The sequence below is a fragment of the Salmo salar genome, chromosome ssa17, assembly GCF_905237065.1.
Source record: "Salmo salar chromosome ssa17, Ssal_v3.1, whole genome shotgun sequence".
NCBI classification, from domain to species: domain Eukaryota; kingdom Metazoa; phylum Chordata; class Actinopteri; order Salmoniformes; family Salmonidae; genus Salmo; species Salmo salar.
Window position 1 is genome coordinate 24,333,588 of NC_059458.1, and position 21,621 is coordinate 24,355,208.

The 21,621-nt window shown below is 43.3% G+C and overlaps 1 protein-coding gene across 19 annotated transcripts in view; it reads right to left on the minus strand.

Annotated features, from left to right (window-relative positions):
- The window catches only part of LOC106575599 (tensin), a 182,448-nt gene extending 167,620 nt beyond the window's left edge, over positions 1 to 14,828 (minus strand). For 8 of the 19 annotated variants that reach the window (XM_045699124.1, XM_045699122.1, XM_045699117.1 and 5 more), the window contains exon 1: positions 14,467 to 14,827. In XM_045699124.1, coding sequence (XP_045555080.1) covers positions 14,467 to 14,568 — 102 coding nt within the window. In that variant the 5' untranslated portion in view covers positions 14,569 to 14,827. Of the gene's footprint in view, positions 1 to 14,466 lie in introns of all 19 variants that reach the window. The other 11 variants (XM_045699128.1, XM_045699127.1, XM_045699137.1 and 8 more) reach the window with 4 other exon arrangements.
- Positions 14,829 to 21,621: the final 6,793 nt, after the last annotated feature.

Consider the following 21,621-nt stretch of genomic DNA (forward strand, 5'->3'; position numbering starts at 1 on the left):
ACTCCATAACCAACCCCATCCATCCACATAATCTATCACACTGACTCCATAACCAACCCCATCCATCCACATAATCTAACACACTGACTCCATAACCAACCCCATCCATCCACATAATCTAACACAATGACTCCATAACCAACCCCATCCATCCACATAATCTAACACACTGACTATATAACCAACCACATCCATCCACATAATCTAACACACTGACTCCATAACCAACCCCATCCATCCACATAATCTAAAACACTGACTCCATAACCCATCCATCCATCCATCCACATAATCTAACACACTGACTATATAACCAACCCCATCCATCCACATAATCTAACACACTGACTCCATAACCAACCCCATCCATCCACATAATCTAACACACTGACTCCATAACCCACCTCCATCCATCCACATAATCTAACACACTGACTATATAACCAACCACATCCATCCACATAATCTAACACACTGACTCCATAACCAACCCCATCCATCCACATAATCTAAAACACTGACTCCATAACCCATCCATCCATCCACAAAATCTAACACACTGACTATATAACCAACCCCATCCATCCACATAATCTAACACACTGACTCCATAACCAACCCCATCCATCCACATAATCTAACACACTGACTGCATAACCAACCCCATCCACATAATCTAACACACTGACTCCATAACCAACCCCATCCATCCACATAATCTAACACACTGACTCTATAACCAACCCCATCCATCCACATAATCTAACACACTGACTCCATAACCAACCCCATCCATCCACATAATCTAACACACTTACTGCATAACCAACCCCATCCACATAATCCAACACACTGACTCCATAACCAACCCCATCCATCCACATAATCTAACACACTGACTCTATAACAAACCCCATCCATCCACATAATCTAACACACTGACTCCATAACCAACCCCATCCATCCACATAATCTAACACACTGACTATATAACCAACTCCATCCATCCACATAATCTAACACACTGACTCCATAACCAACCCCATCCATCCACATAATCTAACACACTGACTCCATAACCAACCCCATCCATCCACATAATCTAACACACTGACTCCACTCTGCACAGGAAGCTAGCTGCATACAGCTTCTACTTGGAAAAAAATGCTAATCCATGGTTTCCAATAGGATGTTCAGTCATGATGCTAACTTTAGCCCTCTGGAACTTTGAAAGAAATAGCAGTTTAAAGCCATATTATCCAAGGCAATTCTAAACACAGTTTATAACGTGAGTAGACCTCCCCTTTAATTTGATATGTGAGTGAACTATCCCTTTAATCCTGTTAACATGAGGTACCATGACATGGTGTGGGAACATGGCTGGTCTCTCTGTGGATACCTGCCTAGTTAGCTCAGAGGTGACCGCACTGGGTCACTGATTCACGGTCGGACCGTGTGAACCCCTGACAGGATTAGTCTAAATGACATGTGAAAGACGGATGTTCATTCATTCGTTCATTCCACTCTTTATTTCCCAAATTGTCACATAGATTGAGGATGGCAGGCTGCATCAGAGCTGGGGTTCTTTAAGTGTCGCATCGGTGGGTTTCAGCATCGGGCCGATTTCACACCTGCAGTCTGGTTCTCTCTCTCACTGCAACACCGCCACCGTGTGGATAAAACTATGGCCTCTTCCTCCTCTACCTCTCTTCCACTATTGTTCCCTCTCTCTCTCTCTCGCTCCCACCCCCTCTCTCCTGCCCCTGCTATCACTCTACCTTTCTCACTTTCACTTTCACTTTCACACACACACACACACACACACACACACACACACACACACACACACACACACACACACACACACACACACACACACACACACACACACACACACACACAAACACTGACACACACACACACATACTGACACACACATGGTGATGCCAGCTGATAGTGAATCATTGGATAATGGAGAAAGGTTTAGACAGTGATCAGCAGACGGCTCCCCAGTGTAATACTAATCAGAGGCTGCAGCATGGAGAAATTAGTCAACCTCTCCTCTCCTCCTCTCTCTCTCCCTCCTCTATCCCGCTATCCTGAGTTGTGACAGCCACTTAGTTTCTCATAACTCATAACAGAATACTGAGGAGAATGTGATGCTAAGGATTAAGTGGAAACGTTCCCTCACACATTTTGAACAGTGACCTTGTTGATCTTGCGTTTGCTGTATTTTCTGTTCAGGGCTACGTCACATCTACTAGTGTAAATATACACAAAGATCTTTGAACAATTACGAGATTTTTACTTTGAGATAAGCTGTCTATTACAGCTTCAAATAGTTTAAGGAGAGATGAAAACGTTTTTGGGTCGTACATCAAGCGTTCATCCCTTAGGGGTCCTAATGTTGACAGTAGACACATACGTCTCTGTATGTGCCTGTCTGAAAGGAATGTTATTTGGGAGAGAGAAGAGATCCCTGGCTAGTGGAAGTGGGCCCTGACAGAAGAGGGGAGTAAACATCACAAGAGGCCTATCTCACTCCTCTATCCTCCCCACACCCCACCAGCACCCACCTTCCCCCTTTCTCTGAGTTTCTCTTGGATCATTTGTCTGACAATGACAGTTTTAGCCTTTTAGCAAAGACATTAGCAAAGATGTTATGGGGTAAGCACAGAGGCATACTTAAAAGCAAACCCTTTGGCATCTGAAACCTGAAATTTCAGGACTCTTCCCCCCCAAACAACCAAGCATAGAGTTGGCCTCAGCCACCTATTGTCTTCACTATATCTGTGGGGGCGACTTGACAAGGCAGATGGAATCTGCAGATCTACTTATTTTGCTTCTACGTCAGGCTTCACTCCTCACAGTTTTGATGTGTTATCAACATCTATATACTATATTTATATCTGCTGTGTTTGTGTTATCTACATACTGTATATCTATCTGCTTTGTTTGTGTTATCTACATCCTGTATATCTATCTGCTGTGCTTGTGTTATCTATTTACTGCTTATCTATCTGCTGTGTTTGTGTTATCTATATACCGTATATCTATCTGCTGTGTTTGATACAATTACTATGGAGGACTAAGGAGGACAGGGCTGCTGACCTGTGGTGACCATCTGAACATGGACCTTGAAAAATGAAAATAGTTAATTCTCATCATGCTGTGTTTGAGAGCACATTCGCACATGTTTCTCATTATAGATGTTTTATAGCACGTGTCAAGTCATGAACCACCAGAGATGTCAGTACACTTCCAAAACGACATCGGAAAAAGTGACGCAATCCACTTCGATCAATCGATGAAGACCACATTATGACTTCATCCACTAACTGGCCTTCAATAAGCGACCTCAGCTGGCTATAACAGCCTTACGTCACATGTTATAATAGACCGGCCCAGTTCACAGGCCCCTTCCATACACAGTGATCTCAGCTAGAGAAACCCATGATCTACATGCCAGCCCTGGCCTGGCTGGGTGCCAGCGTATGGGGCTGCTGGGTGATGAATGTGCAGCGCTCCGCCATTTGACATTTCCCATTAAAACCAAGCAGCGCCTGATTTCCATTCCACGTGCACAGTCACAGGCCTCATCACTTTCTGTCCATGCATTATTATTGGCTGGAGCAGAATGGATCGCCTCATCACTTCTGCTGTCCGAGTGTTATCATTGGCTACTGGGAGATAGATTGCCTCGTCAGAGAGTATTCAGCATTGAGAGTTCTGCATCTCAGAGAGAGAGGGAGGGAATGAAGGGGGAGGTAGAACAAGGGGGAGAGGCAGAGAGAGAGAGAGAGCATGAGAGAGAGAGAAGAGAGAGAGAGTGTATGTGAGGCTGAGTTTCTATGACGACAACAAATGAAGCTAGATTTTTACTTAATGGTATTGACCCACTAGTGTATGTTATATTCTGTGATCAGGCCTAGGTGATGCGGACACAAATCCATAGGACGATAATTCAAGCAATGATCAGGATAACGATAGGCTATGAAAGACTATATGACATGAGGATTTCAATTGGAAAACTGCCATTTGAATAAGACTGCTCCTCTGATACAGGTAAAGTAGCTAGCATTTAGATACAGTACCAGTCAAAAGTTTGGACACACCTACTCATTCAAGGGTTTTTCTTTATTTTGACTATTTTCTACATTGTAGAATAATAGTGCAGACATCAAAACTATGAAATAACACATATGGAATCATGTAGTAACCAAAAAAAGTGTTAAATATATTTTAGAATTTAGATTCCTCAAAGTAGCGTTGATGACAGCTTTGCACACTCCTGGCATTCTCTCAACCAGCTTCATGAGGTAGTCACCCAGAATGCTTTTCCAACAGTCTTGAAGGAGTTCCCACATATGCTGAACACTTGTTGGCTGCTTTTCCTTCACTCTGAGGTCCAACTCATCCCAAACCATCTCAATTGGGTTAAAGTCGGGTGATTGTGGAGGCCAGGTCATCTGATGCGGCACTTCATCACTGTCCTTCTTGGTCAAATAACCCTTACACAGCCTGGAGGTGTGTTTTCGGTCATTGTCCTGTTGAAAAACAAATGATAGTCCCACTAAGTGCAAACCAGATGGGATGGTGTATCGCTGCAGAATGCTGTGTTAGCCATGCTGGTTAAGTTTGCCTTGAATTCTAAATAAATCCCTGACAGTGTCTACAGCAAAGCATCCCCACACCATTACACCTCCTCCTCCATGCTTCATGGTGGGAACCACACATGCGGAGATCCTCCATTCACCTACTCTGTGTCTCACAAAGACACGGCGGATGGAACCAAAAATCTCACATTTGGACTCATCAAACCAACGGACAGATTTTCACCGGTCTAATGTCCATTGCTCGTGTTTCTTGGTCCAAGCAAGTCTCTTCTTCTAATTGGTGTCCTTTAGTAGTGGTTTCTTAGCAGCAATTCGACCATGAAGGCCTGATTTACGCAGTTTCCTCTGAACAGTTGATGTTGAGATGTGTCTGTTACTTGAACTCTGTGAAGCATTTATTTGGGCTGCAATCTGAGGTGCCGTTAATTGCCCATTTCTGAGGCTGGTAACTCTAATGAACTTATCCTCTGCAGCAGAGGAAACTCTGGATCTTCCTTTCCTGTGGCGGTCCTCATGAGAGCCAGTTTCATCATAGGGCTTGATGGTTTTTGCAACTGGACTTGAAGAAACTATACTATTTCTTGAAATGTTCTGCATTGACTGACCTTCATGTCGAAGTAATGATGGACGTCATTTCTCTTTGCTTATTTGAGCTGTTCTTGCCATAATATGGATATGGTCTTTTACCAAATCGAGTTATCTTCTGTATACCAATGCTACCTTGTCACACCACAACACAACTGATTGGCTCAAATGCATTAAGAAGGAAAGAAATTCCACATATGAACTTTTAACAAGGCACACCTGTTAATTGAAATGCATTCCAGGTGACTACCTCATGAAGATGGTTGAGAGAATGCCAAGAGTGTGCAAAGCTATCATCAAGGCAAAGGGTTCAGTTGACATACCACACACAGGAGCTTTTGAATACTTTTCCCAGTGTGTTTTGGATGCCATATCTTAGGAAAGCTAATGGGTGTAAGTACTGGATCTGATAGAGCTCGGCCTGCAAACTCCACAAACATTATCCCCGGGCTTATATTCCAGCTAATACAAACAGGGATCATTCAGTTAAGAAGGAACAGACAGGGGGACTTTTTCTGAACAAACTGAAGCTTTTCTCCTAAAGAGATGATGCCAGAGACTCTGCACGTCATTCCACTACATCATCCTAATAGAAGGAAACATACAATATGTATCATATAACGTTGGGTACATTATAACATAATTGGGAAAACCCCACGTCTGTTTACAGATTAATCCTATAGTCTTAGTCCTGGGATCAACTGGGATATCAATCCCCAGTATTATATTACTGTAAACAAACCACACAATGAGAATACTCTGATTGTGACGTCATCTCAGATATCCTCCAGAATCTGTGTGGCTGGTCTGATCCAGGACCAACTGATCCTATACCCCTGACACTAACATGGTAGAAATATAATTACTATCCATAGAAATAGAATTACTAGAATGGGTCACCCATAGTAATTATATTTCTAAGAAGATAGTAACCAATAGCAAAACTGACCTTAGATCAGGCCTTAGGGCTGAAATTTATCCTGTGGCACCATAACATGCCTTCTCTTGCCAGACGCCAGACAACAGATTTTCATTTAAAGAGGAATGTTGTGGCATCTACTGTTACATGCAGTGGTGGGATACAGTACAGATGAAGGACCTTAATTTGATCACCCTGTTGAAGGAGAACTTTCCTGCAATGAAGGAAATGTTAAATTTGTAGTGTATTTGAGGTTTAAAAAGGCTTCTGAAATTTGTAATTTCCACTTTTAAACTTTTACCTTACGCAAAATGTATCACCCCCTACAAAAACATCCTTTCATTATAATCCACATGATAATTCACATTTCCTGTTGCTGCAGGATTATTTTCCTGCTGTAGTAAACTGGCTCAAACTAAGATTCTACATCTGTATGTGGCGGGGGGTTAAAATATGAAATACACCAAATGTTTAGTGACAATTGGGAACCTCCAACATCCGGACAGTGCTGAGGCAATCCATGGCTCCAGGGTTATAATGTGACACCGATTCAGGTTGTAGCATGTTTGTTTTGGTGGATTAGTGTACGCTAAGGCCTCACTTTCACACTACGTATTTTAGATAGCTCTCCCATAGACAATGCACTGGCGGTCGGCAGAGTCATACAGTACATCATGCAGAAAATGGGAAAATGTCTAACCTGCATGTTGGCACCAAGTTGAATTAGACAGAACTCAAGCTCACACTAATCCAAAATGTCTCCAAGGTGGATAGGGGATGGATTTGGGATAGGGTGTGTTTATCTCGGTCTCATCACAAATGGCACCCTATTCCCTTTTATAGTGCACTACTTTTTACCAGGGCCCATTTGGGACAAACACAATAGAAGTAGGATCTTAATTTGATCACCCTTTTGTTGCTGAGAATTTCCCTGCAAAGCAGGAAATGCAAACATGTAGTGTATTTGAGTTTTAAGGGGCTTCTAAAGTTTGTAAATTCAGTCTTGCCCTAACGAAAAATGTATCATGTCCATTAATTATAATCCACATAATAATTCACATTTCCTGTTGCTGCAGGATTATTTTCCTGCTGTAGCAAACTGGCTCAAATTAAGATCCTATATCTGTATAGCTCTGGAGGCAGGTCCCCTCAGCCACCTCTGAATGGACGGAGTCACCGTGTCTGTTCCACCAATCCCAGTCCTTGCCACTGGCACATGACATTCCATTCAGAGCACCTAGGCAACAGCATGCCCAGGGGAAAAATGTGGAAAATATGGAAACCTTTCTTTAGCTAAAAAACACAACAACAGAAGAGCTAGAATTAGCACAGACTCCAGTCATTTGTCCTCGCCAGTTAGGAGGAAAATAACAAAATTGAGGTTTTTCTCTGTGTTTATTCAAGGTAAATGGGGCATGTAAAAGAGGGATTTAACAACCTTCTTGAGTGAACACTTCCAGTCCAGTCATGAAAGCATGATTACAGGACAAATAACCCCATAGGCCTGCTAGCACTCTAATCTTCGAAAAGAACCAGAAAAGGACATGGGAAAAGAGCCCACAGACAACAATGACATGTTATGTAATAATCAGACTGAGATAGCCTGAAGACAAATGTCCATTTATGACAAAGATAATTAATAAATTATTATATTCTAGCTTGTTACTACATAAAGGAGGTGCCATTGAAATAGGGGTGTAATTACAATATACTTTCAGTTTCTTTACCTTCATCGAGTAATTAATTACCCACTTATCCCGAGCGGTAAAGTGCGCTGTGACTTAATCCAACCTCTTAACGTTGACTTTGATGTGATGGAGATTATGGAATGAAATGGGCAGGAGCAATGGGAATTCCATGTGGAAGATGATCCCTCAAATCTGCTGTATTCACACGACCCTCCTTAAGAAGATGGGGTGGAAACCTACGCTATTGTACTAGCTTTCATTTGAGCTTTCCGTCCGTCTCATTGAGAGGTTTAAAGCATTCTCTCTGACCCACTGACAGATAGGCCAGCTGGATATAACTACAGTAGAAGGCTCTTCAGAATGCATATCATGTATCTGCCATTGTTTCATCTAGAGACCTGTGTGTAACAGTGAAACAATGGGACCTCAGCCCAGGCACAAACAACACACACACACACGCACACTCATTAGTGTGAGTGTGAGTGTGATTGTGTGTGCTCACATTGTGTGTGTGTGTGTGTGTGTGTGTGTGTGTGTGTGTGTGTGTGTGTGTGTGTGTGTGTGTGTGTGTGTGTGTGTGTGTGTGTGTGTGTGTCAGGTAAGAGTGAGGCAGGGGTTGCCGTGGTAACGCAGCACAGAGGACACTGTGTTTCCCTGTAGAGCTAGCAAGCGAGAGGAATGTGGCACGGCATTGTGGGAGAACGGGAGAGCAACACTCGTACACATACCTTATCAGATAATTACACAACCGCTTTGTGTGTGTGTGTGTGTGTGTGTGTGTGTGTGTGTGTGTGTGTGTGTGTGTGTGTGTGTGTATATGCTTATGTGACCCTCTCAGGGAGGAGCTGTCAGTTTGTATGATAATGTTTAAAAAAAAGAGTCAGAGAGATAAAGTCAGTGAAAATGTGTGTACACGTGGTACAATCAATCTTCTACATAAACATTACTCTGGATGTCTATAGTGTCCAGCTTGCTTTGTCAGCCTTCTCTTTCTCCTGTATTGATATGACTCTTTCTCCTGTATTGATATTAGAGGTCGACCGATTAATGGGAATGGCCGATTAATTAGGGCCGATTTCAAGTTTTCATAACAATCGGAAATCGGTATTTTTGGACGCCGATTTGGCCGATTCTTTTCTTTCTTTATTTTTTACCTTTATTTAACTAGGCAAGTCAGTTAAAAACACATTCTTATTTTCAATGACAGCCTAGGAACGGTGGGTTAACTGCCTTGTTCAGGGGCAGAACGACAGATTTTTACCTTGTCAGCTGGGGGATTCAATCTTGCAACCTTACGGTTAACTAGTCCAACGCTCTAACCACCTGCTTTACATTGCACTCCACGAGGAGCCTGCCTGTTACGCGAATGCAGTAAGAAGCCAAGGTAAGTTGCTAGCTAGCATTAAACTTATCTTATAAAAAACAATCAATCAATCATAATCACTAGTTAACTACACATGGTTGATGATATTACTAGTTTATCTAGCCTGTCCTGCGTTGCATATAATCGCTTAGGTACACGTTGCTCCAACCATAAACATCAATGCCTTTCTTAAAATCAATACACAAGTATATATTTTTAAACCTGCATATTTAGTTAATATTGCCTGCTAACATGAATTTCTTTTAACTAGGGAAAATGTGTCACTTCTCTTGCAAACAGAGTCAGGGTATATGCAGCAGTTTGGGCCGCCTGGCTCGTTGCGAACTGTGAAGACTATTTCTTCCTAATAAAGACAGCCGACTTCGCCAAACGGGGGATGATTTAACAAAAGCGCATTTGCGAAAAAAGCACAATCGTTGCACGACTGTACCTAACCATAAACATCAATGCCTTTCTTAAAATCAATACACAGAAGTATATATTTTTAAACCTGCATATTTAGCTAAAAGAAATCCAGGTTAGCAGGCAATATTAACCAGGTGAAATTGTGTCATTTTGCTTTCATTGCACGCAGTCAGGGTATATGCAACAGTTTGGGCCGCCTGGCTCGTTGCGAACTAATTTGCCAGAATTTTACGTAATTATGACATAAAATTGAAGGTTGTGCAATGTAACAGGAATATTTAGACTTAGGGATGCCACCCGTTAGATAAAATACGGAACGGTTCCGTATTTCACTGACAGGAAAAACGTTTTGTTTTCGAGATGATAGTTTCCGGATTCGACCATATTAATGACCTAAGGCTCGTACTTCTGTGTGTTATTATGTTATAATTAAGTCTATGATTTGATAGAGCAGTCTGACTGAGTGATGGTAGGCAGCAGCAGGCTCGTAAGCATTGATTCAAACAGCCCTTCGCAATGCATTGCGCTGTTTATGACTTCAAGCCTGTCAACTCCCAAGATTAGGCTGGTGTAACCGATGTGAAATGGCTAGCTAGTTAGCCGGGTGCGCGCTAATAGCGTTTCAAACGTCACTCGCTCTGAGACTTGGAGTAGTTGTTTCCCTTGCTCTACATGGGTAACGCTGCTTCGAGGGTGGCTGTTGTCGATGTGTTCCTGGTTCGAGCCCAGGTAGGAGCGAGGAGAGGGACGGAAGCTATACTGTTACACTGGCAATACTAAAGTGCCTAAAATAAGGGGGGAGGTGGAGGAAGACGCCTTCCGTCCCGACAAATATTCCCATAGTCCAATAGTCAAAGGTATATGAAATACAAATCGTATAGAGAGAAATAGTCCTATAATTCTTATAATAACTACAACCTAAAACATCTTACCTGGGAATATTGAAGACTCATGTTTAAAGGAACCACCAGCTTTCAAATGTTCTCATGTTCTGAGCAAGGAACTTAAACGTTAGCTTTTTTACATGGCACATATTGCACTTTTACTTTCTTCTCCAACACTGCATTATTTAAACCAAATTGAACATGTTTCATTATTTATTTGAGGCTAAATTGATTTTATTGATGTATTATATTAAGTTAAAATAAGTGTTCATTCAGTATTGTTGTAATTGTCATTATTACAAATTAAAAAAATACAAAAAAATCGGCCGATTAATCGGTATCGGCTTTTTTGGCCCTCCAATAATCGGCATCGGCGTTGGAAAATCATAATCGGCCGACCTCTAATTGATATGACTCTTCCTCCTGTATTGATATGACTCCCTCTCCTGTATTGATATGACTCTTTCTCCTGTATTGATATGTCTCCTTCTCCTGTATTGGTATGACTCTTTCTCCTGTATTGATATGACTCTTTCTCCTGTATCGATATGACTCTTTCTCCTGTATCGATATGACTCTTTCTCCTGTATCGATATGACTCTTTCTCCTGTATTGATATGACTCTTTCTCCTGTATTGATATGTCTCCTTCTCCTGTATTGATATGACCCTTTCTCCTGTATTGATATGACTCTTTCTCCTGTATTGATATGAATCTTCCTCCTGTATTGATATGAATCTTTCTCAGTGTGAGGAGCTCTGGTCATAAGCTACTGTTCGTCTCCAGCCAAACATGGACTGACACCCTGTGTCTAACACTGGCCTGTGGTCTGCCACTGAGCTGACAGACGGAGAGAAAGAGAGAGCAGCCTGTACACAGCCAGATCCCTACTGCATCCCAAATGACACCCTATTACCTGGGTAGTGCACTACTTTTGATCCCACAAGGCCCTGGTCAAAGGTAGTGCACTATAAAGGGAATAGGGTGCGTTTGGGGATGTAACCAATCTCTCACTCAATCTCTTTAAGAGATAAAGTAGGATTGCCCTGCCTGCCCTCCGGCCCAGCCCGAGGGGCCCTCCTGCTCTCCGGCCCAGCCCGAGGGGCCCTCCTGCTCTCCGGCCCAGCCCGAGGGGCCCTCCTGCCCAGCCCGAGGGGCCCTCCTGCCCTCCGGCCCAGCCCGAGGGGCCCTCCTGCCCTCCGGCCCAGCCCGAGGGGCCCTCCTGCCCAGCCCGAGGGGCCCTCCTGTCCTCCGGCCCAGCCCGAGTGGCCCTCCAGTCCTCCGGCCCAGCCCGAGTGGTCTGTCTGCCAGGGTCAGCCCGAGTGGCCCGTCTGCCCGGCGCAGCTATCGGCGCCACCAAAGTGGGCGACGCCGAAGGTGGAGCGAGGTCCACGTCCTGCACCTGAGCCACCTCCAGGATAGGTGGGTTGGGGAGGGAGGGTGTAGCACAGTGCCGTCGGTGACGGCAGCCACCCTCCCTTCCCTCCCTTATTGTTTAGGTGTTCCTTTTTGTTGGGGATTTTCTTGTGTGTTCTTTTTTTAGGTGCATCCCGGGGTCTGCACCTTGAGGGGGGGGTACTGTCACGTCCTGACCAGTAGAGGGTGTAGTTGGGTCAGGACGTGGCAGAAGGGAGTGTGTGTTTTTTATTGTTTCATTGATTTTGGCCGTGTGACTTCCAATCAAGCACAGCTGTAGAGGGTTGTGGTTGATTGGGAGTCACACATAAGGAGCATGTTTTTCCTTTGGGTTTTGTGGGTAATTGTTTCTTGTTTAGTGTGTTTGCACCTGACAGGACTGTTGGCTGTCAGTTTCCTTGTTTTGTTTGTTATAGTGTTCTTTCTAATTAAATTGAAAGATGAATACTAACTCCGCTGCATTTTGGTCCATTCCTGAAGACAGCCCTTACACACTGTGATAGGTAACCTAGAGGTTAAGAGTGTTGGGCCTGTATTTTTTATTTAACCTTTATTTAACTAGGCAAGTCAGTTAAGAACAAATTCTTATTTACAATGACGGCCGACCCCGGCCAAACCCGGACGACTCTAGGCCAATTGTACGCCGCCCTATGGGACACCCAATCACGGCCGGTTGTGATACAGCTTTGAATCGAACCAGGTCTGTAGTGACGCCTCTAGCACTGAGATGCAGTGCCATAGACCGCTGCGCCACTTGGGAGCCCAAGTGTAACGAAAGGTTGCTGCTTCAAATCCCTGTGCCAACTTGGTGAAAAAGTTGTTGATGTGCCCTTGAGCAAGGTACTTAACCCTAATTGGTCCTGTAAGTAGCTCTGGATAAGAGTGTCTGATAAAATGTATATGATGATGTGTTTATGTTTTTATCCTCACAACATTCCACTGGGCAAAAACTGGTTGTATCAAGGTTCTTTCCACATCATTTCAACAACAAAAATGTAATTGAAAATGTTGAATCAACATGGAAAACTGATTGGATTTGAAAAAAGTAATCAACGTCAGGGAATTTCGTCTTTTTTTCACCCAACTTTTTACCTAAATCCAATAACATGACATTTTTAGATGATTTCAGGTTGAATTCACGTTAGTTGACAACTCAACCAAATGTAAATCCAAACTAGACGTTGAAATGAAGTCTGTGCCCAGTGGGATGTGAAGGGATGAAACTCAGTAAATCATTTTTAAGGCCCCGCCCACTTCTGCCATGTCATGACATACCTGGACCAGCTATTGAGATGTGCCTTTTGTTTAGTAAATCAGTTGTCAAATAAGGTGTCAAGGAGACTGGACGAGGACTTTAAATCAATGAATTCATCGATGTAAATGAAATGAGCACTTGACTTGACTGATGTGAAGGGTGTGCTGTTAGCCTTGAGTCCATCTGTCAACCATACTATTACACAGCACCAGCTCTCCCCAACCCACTCCACACACACACACACACACACACACACACACACACACACACACACACACACACACACACACACACACCTGAAGCCCAGGTGCAAAGGAGTTTTTTTGGTATGAAGACCAAAGAGGTCTCCCTCTCACACACACACACACTTCATAAACTCCAGTTGGGAGGTGGAGGGCGGTTGAAAGGTAGCTTTTGATCTGACAGGCCAGGGTGTAAGGTGGAGAGGAGGAAGAGGTGGGGAGGAGGAGAAGAGGAGAAGAGGAGGAGGAGCCACTGTCCAGGAATGACATCTAAAAATGGCATTAACTCACAACATGAACCTCATGAGTAAGGACCTGTGTCACAATTAAGTCACTTCCTTTATATATCTCCTTTCCTTGTCTACTCTCCTTCCCATAGAGACTTTGACGATTATAACACTGTCCATTCCACCAAAACAAAGCAGCATCTTGTTACCCCAGCTGTACCTCCCCTTCCCCTCTTCATGTTATCAAGCCAAAGACCAGACACCCAAAACCAGACCACCCCAGTCCAGCACAGCCAGCAACGGCCACACCGCTAGTGGAGTTGTTCTGCCAAGTTGGATGTCTGCCGAGTTCTACACATAGGTTTTGAAAACAGCTTGACTGTTTGGGGTTTGAACTACTTTCACAAAAATATGCAGGTAATTGGCATAGACTATTTATAGTCGCCATATGCCAACCTGAAAATGCGTCATATTGCCTGATTTGCCTCTTGTCTCAGCGCATGACAGAAATGATACAGAGTCCAGTAGCCTACCAGTGTAAACAAGGAGGGTGCATTTTATCTTGAGTTTCAAGCTAAGGTAAACCTTTCTAAACAAATGGAGGCTAACAAGGAAAGTTGCGTGGGTGATAGGAAGACTGCGTGACAGTGACGTCGACGGTGTTATAAGAAACGATGGGTGACAGGTAAACAAACAGACGTCAAAGCAAATGTGCCCAGAAGCCAAACATACAGACCTCCCTTTGATCCATTGTCAAGTCAGATCGTGTACTCGAACTACCTATTTTTACTTAAACGACTCAAGAATATCATCCAAAATCAGGCCAAATTCGTTATTTTTCTTACCTTTGATAAGATTGTGGATTCTTCTTTCTCTTTCTCCTCATAGCGACCGAGGGGCACCAACAACTCGTCCTCACAACAGATGAAACTCACAGTACATCCCATATAGACGAATTCAGCGCACAATGATCCATTCAATTCAAATCAATGTCCCGATATATCGTGTTGCGGCTCTGCTCTATTTTTTCAAATCAAAGCTTACGGTCGCAGTTTCCAAGACACACTGAAAAGTCACGCAGGTGAGACAGGCGCGAGTAGGCTACAACTCGTGTTCCAGTCTCCTCAATAAGTCTCGCATTGAGAAAATACTCAGTTTTCCCGCTGAGATTTGGTGGATAAAATCCGTCGCCTACCTTTACCTACCCCACGCTGGTATGAAGTGGAGCAAAGGCACCCGAAAATGTGTTTGTAATTCAATTCTGCTCATTCCTCCCTCCCTCAGCCTCTCATAACCTCCCCAATACTACAACTTCCAAAGACTGGTCCCCGTGTGGAATATAGGCATGCTTTCTTCAAATCGATGGGTGTTAAAATATGTTTAGCCTTGAAACGTGTGTGTTTATTAATGATGATGACGATGAATATTATTATTGACCTAATATTTAACTATCGATGAACTACAGTACTTCATCCCCATACTGTATTTATTTATTTATTTTGCTCATTTGCACCCCAGTGTCTCTACTTGCAAATTCATCCTCTGCACATCTATCACTCCAGTGTTTTATTGCTATATTGTAATTATTTCGCCACTATGGCCTATTCATTGCCTTACCTCCCTTTTCCTATCTCCTTTGCACACACTGTATATATACACTTTTTCTATTGTATTATTGACTGTATGTTTGTTTATTCCATGTGTAACTCTGTGTTGTTGTTTGTGTCGCACTGCTTTGCTTTATCCTGGACAGGTCGCAGTTGTAAATGATTGTAAGGGGTGGTAACTGGTGGAAGGGAAGTCAGACGCAGGAGAGCAGAACTAGGTAATAGCCGGAGCAGTTTAATTGCAAAACCAACGGCATAAAGAATAACAAACATGGGTACAAAACCCGTCACGCACCAGTAAGCATGTGCACAAGCACTTACAACAAACAATTCCACACAAAGACATGGGGGGAACAGAGGGTTAAATACACAACAATTAATGAGGGAAATGAAAACTAGGTGTGTAGGAAAACAAGACAAAACAAATGGAAAATGAAAAGTGGATCGACGATGGCTAGAAGACCGGCGATGCCGACCGCCGAATGCCGCCGGAACAAGGAGAGGAACCAACTTCGGTGGAAGTCGTGACAATGATAACTTGTTCTCAACTAGCCTACCTGGTTAAATAAAGCTGAAAAAAAGATATCTAATTATAAACCCTAGGCAATCGCCATATTTCTATTGTCCTTTGTAGCTTTCCAAGTTGTGTGATAAGAGATTAACAACCACCTGCAACATTATTCTATGATTCCATGTCTTCGTCTGAAATGTTTCATCTCCATTTTAGTCATTTAGCTGACACTCTTATCCAGAGTAACGTACAATTGGTCCAGGTCAAAAGTAGTGCACTATATACAGTAGTGTGTAGGGTGCCATTTCAGACTAATCCCATGTTTGCCTAGTTTACCTGACTTGCCTAGTTAAATAAAGGTTAAATAAAAATGAATACAAAAATGTGTTGTTTATACTGCAACAGCCAGATAATACTAAGACTGTTGGAGCCATCTGAACAGGGGTGTGGGGGAATTCTGTCCCCACACCCAGTTATGACGACTTAGGGAGAGTGCTTTACTGTGAGCTCATGACAGTAAAACAGAAACTCTCAGATTTTTCAGGAATGAAAAATGGGACACTGAGTGTGTGTATGTTTTCCTTTACATGTGGTGTGTGTGTTTATGTGTGTGTGTACATGGTTGTGTGTGCGTTTGCATGCGTGCCTGTGTGTGTTTTCCTTTATGTGGTGTGTATGTGTGTGTACTGTATGTGAGCATATGCCTACATCATGTGTGTGTTTGACCTACTCTGCTGGCTTCCTCGTGCTGATTGATTCAAGGTTGGTAAGGAAGTGCTTAAATAAAGACTTCCTCTAATTTAGTTTATTTATATTCCCATATTATTTGAACTGTGGTTCTCTACTCTGGCTTTCCTATCATGGCATATCAGCTACCCTTTCTAGGAGTCAGAAATGACCTGGTATGTACTAATAAACAACATGGTCAAATTATAATTGCACAGTAATAACACATGCCCTACTTGTTTGTTTCTTTGGGATTCATCCCCAGTGCATGTTTGATTGAATTCCACCCATGGTTGTTTTGCAGGTTGGAGGAGGGGGTTGCAGTTGCATCAGAGTGACCTCATCACGTTGCTGGGTTGGATAATACCTCTCTGGGGGGAGAAGTTACGGATAGAGTGTTCTGTTGGGAACCGAGCCTTCTCCTATACATAGGCTGAAGGACCCTCGCTGCTCCTGCTTAAAAACACACTTTTCATGTTTACAGCTCATTGGTCAAGCCTGACCAGTAACAGAATCAAAACATTACATCACATACAGTCACACATATGCTCTCTCTCTCTCGCTCTCTCTCTCTTCTTTCTCTCTCTTTCTCTCTTTCTCTCTCTCGCTTTCTCTCTCTCTCTTTCTCTCACACAGGGGGGTGGGGGAATTCTGTCCCCGCACCCAGTTATGACGACTTAGAGAGAGTGCTTTACTGTGAGGTCATGACAGAAAAACAGAAACTGGAATAACAGTGTTTGGAATGAGGCCTATAAAACACATCTGTCCAATCCCCGGAGTAAGATCAGGTTCATAATGAGGTAGCTATGCAGTGGTTATGGAGTAGTATATCTGTAGGTCTTTCAGTCTCTCTGGGGGACTGGTTCAATGCCAGAACACCACTCGTACAGAGAAGAACTAACTTTTCTATCATGTTTATTTGCTCTAACGTTTAATGTGATAATCACCGATAATGAAACTGTATGTTGACTACAGTAGCTAAGAACAAGCATCTGTGCTATTTGAAGAGGAATATGGAGCAGCTGGCAGAGTGTACCATGTGTGAAATGGGTGTCTCACACACACACCTTCTCATGTTTATCCACACACACACACACACACACGCACGCACGCACGCACGCACACACACACACACACACACACACACACACACAGAGAGAGAGAGAGAGAGACACAGAGAGACATCTACTCATGTTCAGCCACACACCTCTCATGTTTATCTGACACCCTGTTGTGCTGGGAGCATGTCCGGTGCATCAGCAGGGTGCCACACATACATGCACGCACACACACACATCTGACACTCCGTAGAGCACAAAAAAAAGTTTGGGACATAAAAGACTGTAAAAACACCATCAAATCTGCTGAAGTGATTTACATTGTTAAAATCTGTTCCTAAGTATTCCCGCTCATAATAGATGTGATCATATACAAATTTAAGCAAGGTTTTAAATGACTCTGTTTTAGTCAAATATGATATCTGTTTGGGTCAATTTGCAGTCCACAAATTATTTGTAATTATGTTCTGGCCCCCTGACCATCCACTCAAGAACAAATTGTCCCGCAGCTGTATTTAGTTGGTGATCCTGCCCTAGAGGCCAGAGTGTGTTTGGTCTGTCAGCAGACTGTCCAGGGCTGATGACATGCTTGAGGCCACCCAAAGACCTTGGCACCTTGGGAAAGAACATGGCGGGTTCATATTTCTGTGTTTTTTTTAGGTGTGTTTGTGAGTGTGTGTAAAATTAGTACGGCTTGCGTCATGGACAAATCTTTTCATGGCCTAATTCTGAATTTCCAATTAGTTCCACAGTTTCTCTTGAAAATGTGTCAAAGTAAATTTTGGCACTGCTCAATTGTATTGTCCATCTTTTGCAGCCATAAGCAAGTGAAATGGCCACAGAAATAGACTATCCTTCCAGGATGTTAGTTTAACATCTTCCTAATGCACCATTAAAGCAACGATATGTACGTTTTGAGGCAACCCAACCATAATTCACATAGAAATGTTAGTTATAGATCTGTCATTATCATTGAAAGTAAGTTTAAGAAGCGGTAGGTCTGTTCTATGTGCGCTACTTTCAATGCTTCCCATTCTTAAGTTTTGTTATTTGCGTCTTTTAATTTCAGTTTTGTACAATAACTTGAAAAATATTTTTGGTTATGGAAAATATATTAGGTGAACTATTAGAATTTTAGCAACCAGGAAATGGCAGAGCATCTCTAAAGCCCTTGGGGAGCATTTAGGTGATGAGTGCTGCGTCGTTGTGTTGGGGTTAGGAACCTCTCTCTCAGTGGGAATCATCCCTCCCCCAGGGGGCCCCTATCTGATAATTATATTGGTCAGGGGTCAGGCCCAGGAATTTGTCTTGGATGTATTACACAACGGCCGCTACAGGACTGTGTGTGAGGTAGAGGTGGAATACTCCGGAATACACAGCGGAAACTGTGGCCACCTGCTCCAAACCTGTAGTGTTGGACTAGAAGTCTTGTACAGCGGATGAGAGAGATACAGATTAGTTTTAAAGGACGACAAGAGAACTTTTGTTTTGTCTCACCCCCCCCCTCTCTCCCTCCCTCCCCCCTCTGTCTCTCTCTGTCTCTCGTACTCTCTCGCGTGTTTCTCACTCTGAGATGTTTTGACAGATGTGCAAGGTGGAGAATAAGGCTGTGCTTTCTCTACAAATCCCCTTTTATTCAATATACACACACCGCTGTTCTGGAGTAAAGCTAGAGGATATGCCTTTGTTGTTATTGAAAGCCCACCACAGGAGGTTGGTGGCACCTTAATTGGGGAGGACGGGCTCGTGGTAATGACTGGAGCGGAATAGGTGGAATGGTATCAAATACATCAAACACATGGTTTCCAGGTGTTTGATGCCATTCCATTTGCTCTGTTCCGGTCATTATTATGATCCGTTCTCCCCTCAGCAGCCTCCAATGAAGGCCACCTCTCCATTTGATTTGTCACAGACATTTGTTTTGTTTGTTTCCAATTTCATCTGCAGTCCTGAAGTTATTCCTGACACTCTGAAAGAAACTGTAACATTTTAGTTTTTAACAACTTTAGAAGTTAGTTCCAGATCAAGAACTGAAAGACAAGGCATTCTTCCCCGAGGACAGACCCTCAACTCCATACCCAAAACAGTTATTTAACTGTGCTAAGGTTACCTTTCTGAGTTTGTGTAAACACTGAAAACCATTCTGCCAAACACTTATAGAGGTACAAGTACCTTCAGCCCTAGTGCACTATGACCCTAAGGTCAAACTAAACTGTCTTTAGGATCATATCTGCACCTTGGGGTTAGCTACGGCTAACCTGAGCCATGACCTGGGTGTGTGGGAAGGTCATAGGTGAGGGTCAAGCTAGTGTTACAAGTGGACATTTGAGGACAGCGGAGATTGACATGGGGATATCCTGTGGTGGCTCGGGGCTTTGTGATCATCCCAAGGGGAGAAGAGTGAGAAAAGAAAGAGCATGAAAGAGAGAGAGAATAGAAGAGATGGGTGAAGAAGGACAGGAATAGGGTGCACTGAGGAAGAAGGGAAAGGTGTAGCCAATAAAGAAAGTGAAGGAGAGACAGGAAGAGGGATGAGGAGATAGAGAAGGAGAGACAGGAAGAGAGAGGTCATGTGAAGAGCGATGAGGAGATAGATAAGGAGAGACAGGAAGAGAGAGGAGGTCATGTGAAGAGGGATGAGGAGAAAGAGAAGGAGAGACAGGAAGAGAGAGGAGGTCATGTGAAGCGGCATGAGGAGAAAAAGAAGGAGAGACAGGAAGAGAGAGGAGGTCATGTGAAGAGGGATGAGGAGAAAGAGAAGGAGAGACAGGAAGAGAGAGGAGAAAATGTGAAGAGGGATGTGGAGAAAGAGAAGGAGAGACAGGAAGAGAGAGGAGGTCATGTGAAGAGGGATGAGGAGAAAGAAGGAGAGACAGGAAGAGAGAGGAGGTCATGTGAAGAGGGATGAGGAGAAAGAAGGAGAGACAGGAAGAGAGAGGAGGTCATGTGAAGAGGGATGAGGAGAAAGAAGGAGAGACAGGAAGAGAGAGGAGAAAATATGAAGAGGGATGAGGAGAAAGAGAAGGAGAGACCGGAAGAGAGAGGAGAAAATGTGAAGAGGGATGAGGAGAAAGAGAAGGAGATAAAAGTAGGGAGGATTTAGTGATAAAGAGATACAGGAGAGAGTGTGTAAGGGTGAGGTAGAGAGTGATAAAGGAGAGAGAGATTGTGTAAGGGTGAGGTAGAGAGAGATACAGGAGAGAGAGATTGTGTAAGGGTGAGGTAGAGAGAGATACAGGAGAGAGAGATTGTGTAAGGGTGAGGTAGAGAGAGATACAGGAGAGAGAGATTGTGTAAGGGTGAGGTAGCGAGAGATACAGGAGAGAGAGATTGTGTAAGGGTGAGGTAGAGAGAGATTGTGTAAGGGTGAGGTAGAGAGAGATACAGGAGAGAGAGATTGTGTAAGGGTGAGGTAGAGAGAGATACAGGAGAGAGAGATTGTGTAAGGGTGAGGTAGAGAGAGATACATGAGAGAGAGATTGTGTAAGGGTGAGGTAGAGAGAGATACAGGAGAGAGAGATTGTGTAAGGGTGAGGTAGAGAGAGATACAGGAGAGAGAGATTGTGTAAGGGTGAGGTAGAGAGAGATACAGGAGGGAGAGATTGTGTAAGGGTGAGGTAGAGAGAGATACAATGAGTGAGGACAGGGGAGACAGAGTTCCTTGGCTGTCTTTTTTTGTCATTAGTCCACTGTTGATACAGTCCCAACATGTTTTCCTGTCAGCAGTCAAGTTTTCAAAATATCAAATCAAATCAAATGTATTTGTCACATACACATGGTTAGCAGGTGTTAATGCAAGTGTAGTGAAATGCTTGTGCTTCTAGTTCCGACCATGCAGTAATATCTAACAAGTAATCTACCAATTCCACAACAACTACCTTGTACACCTAAGTGTAAAGGAATGAATACGAATATGTACATAAAAATATGTTTGGACTCAAGATATGTATCTTGAAAGTTTGGTTGATGAGATGCAAAACATTTTGGGACTGAGTAATGATCAAAAAAAATATCGCTTTGATTGGATTATTCCTTCAACGCTCACACAACACACTGACAATGATGCACCGAAAAGGAATCTCCTTCCTTCCTTCCTTC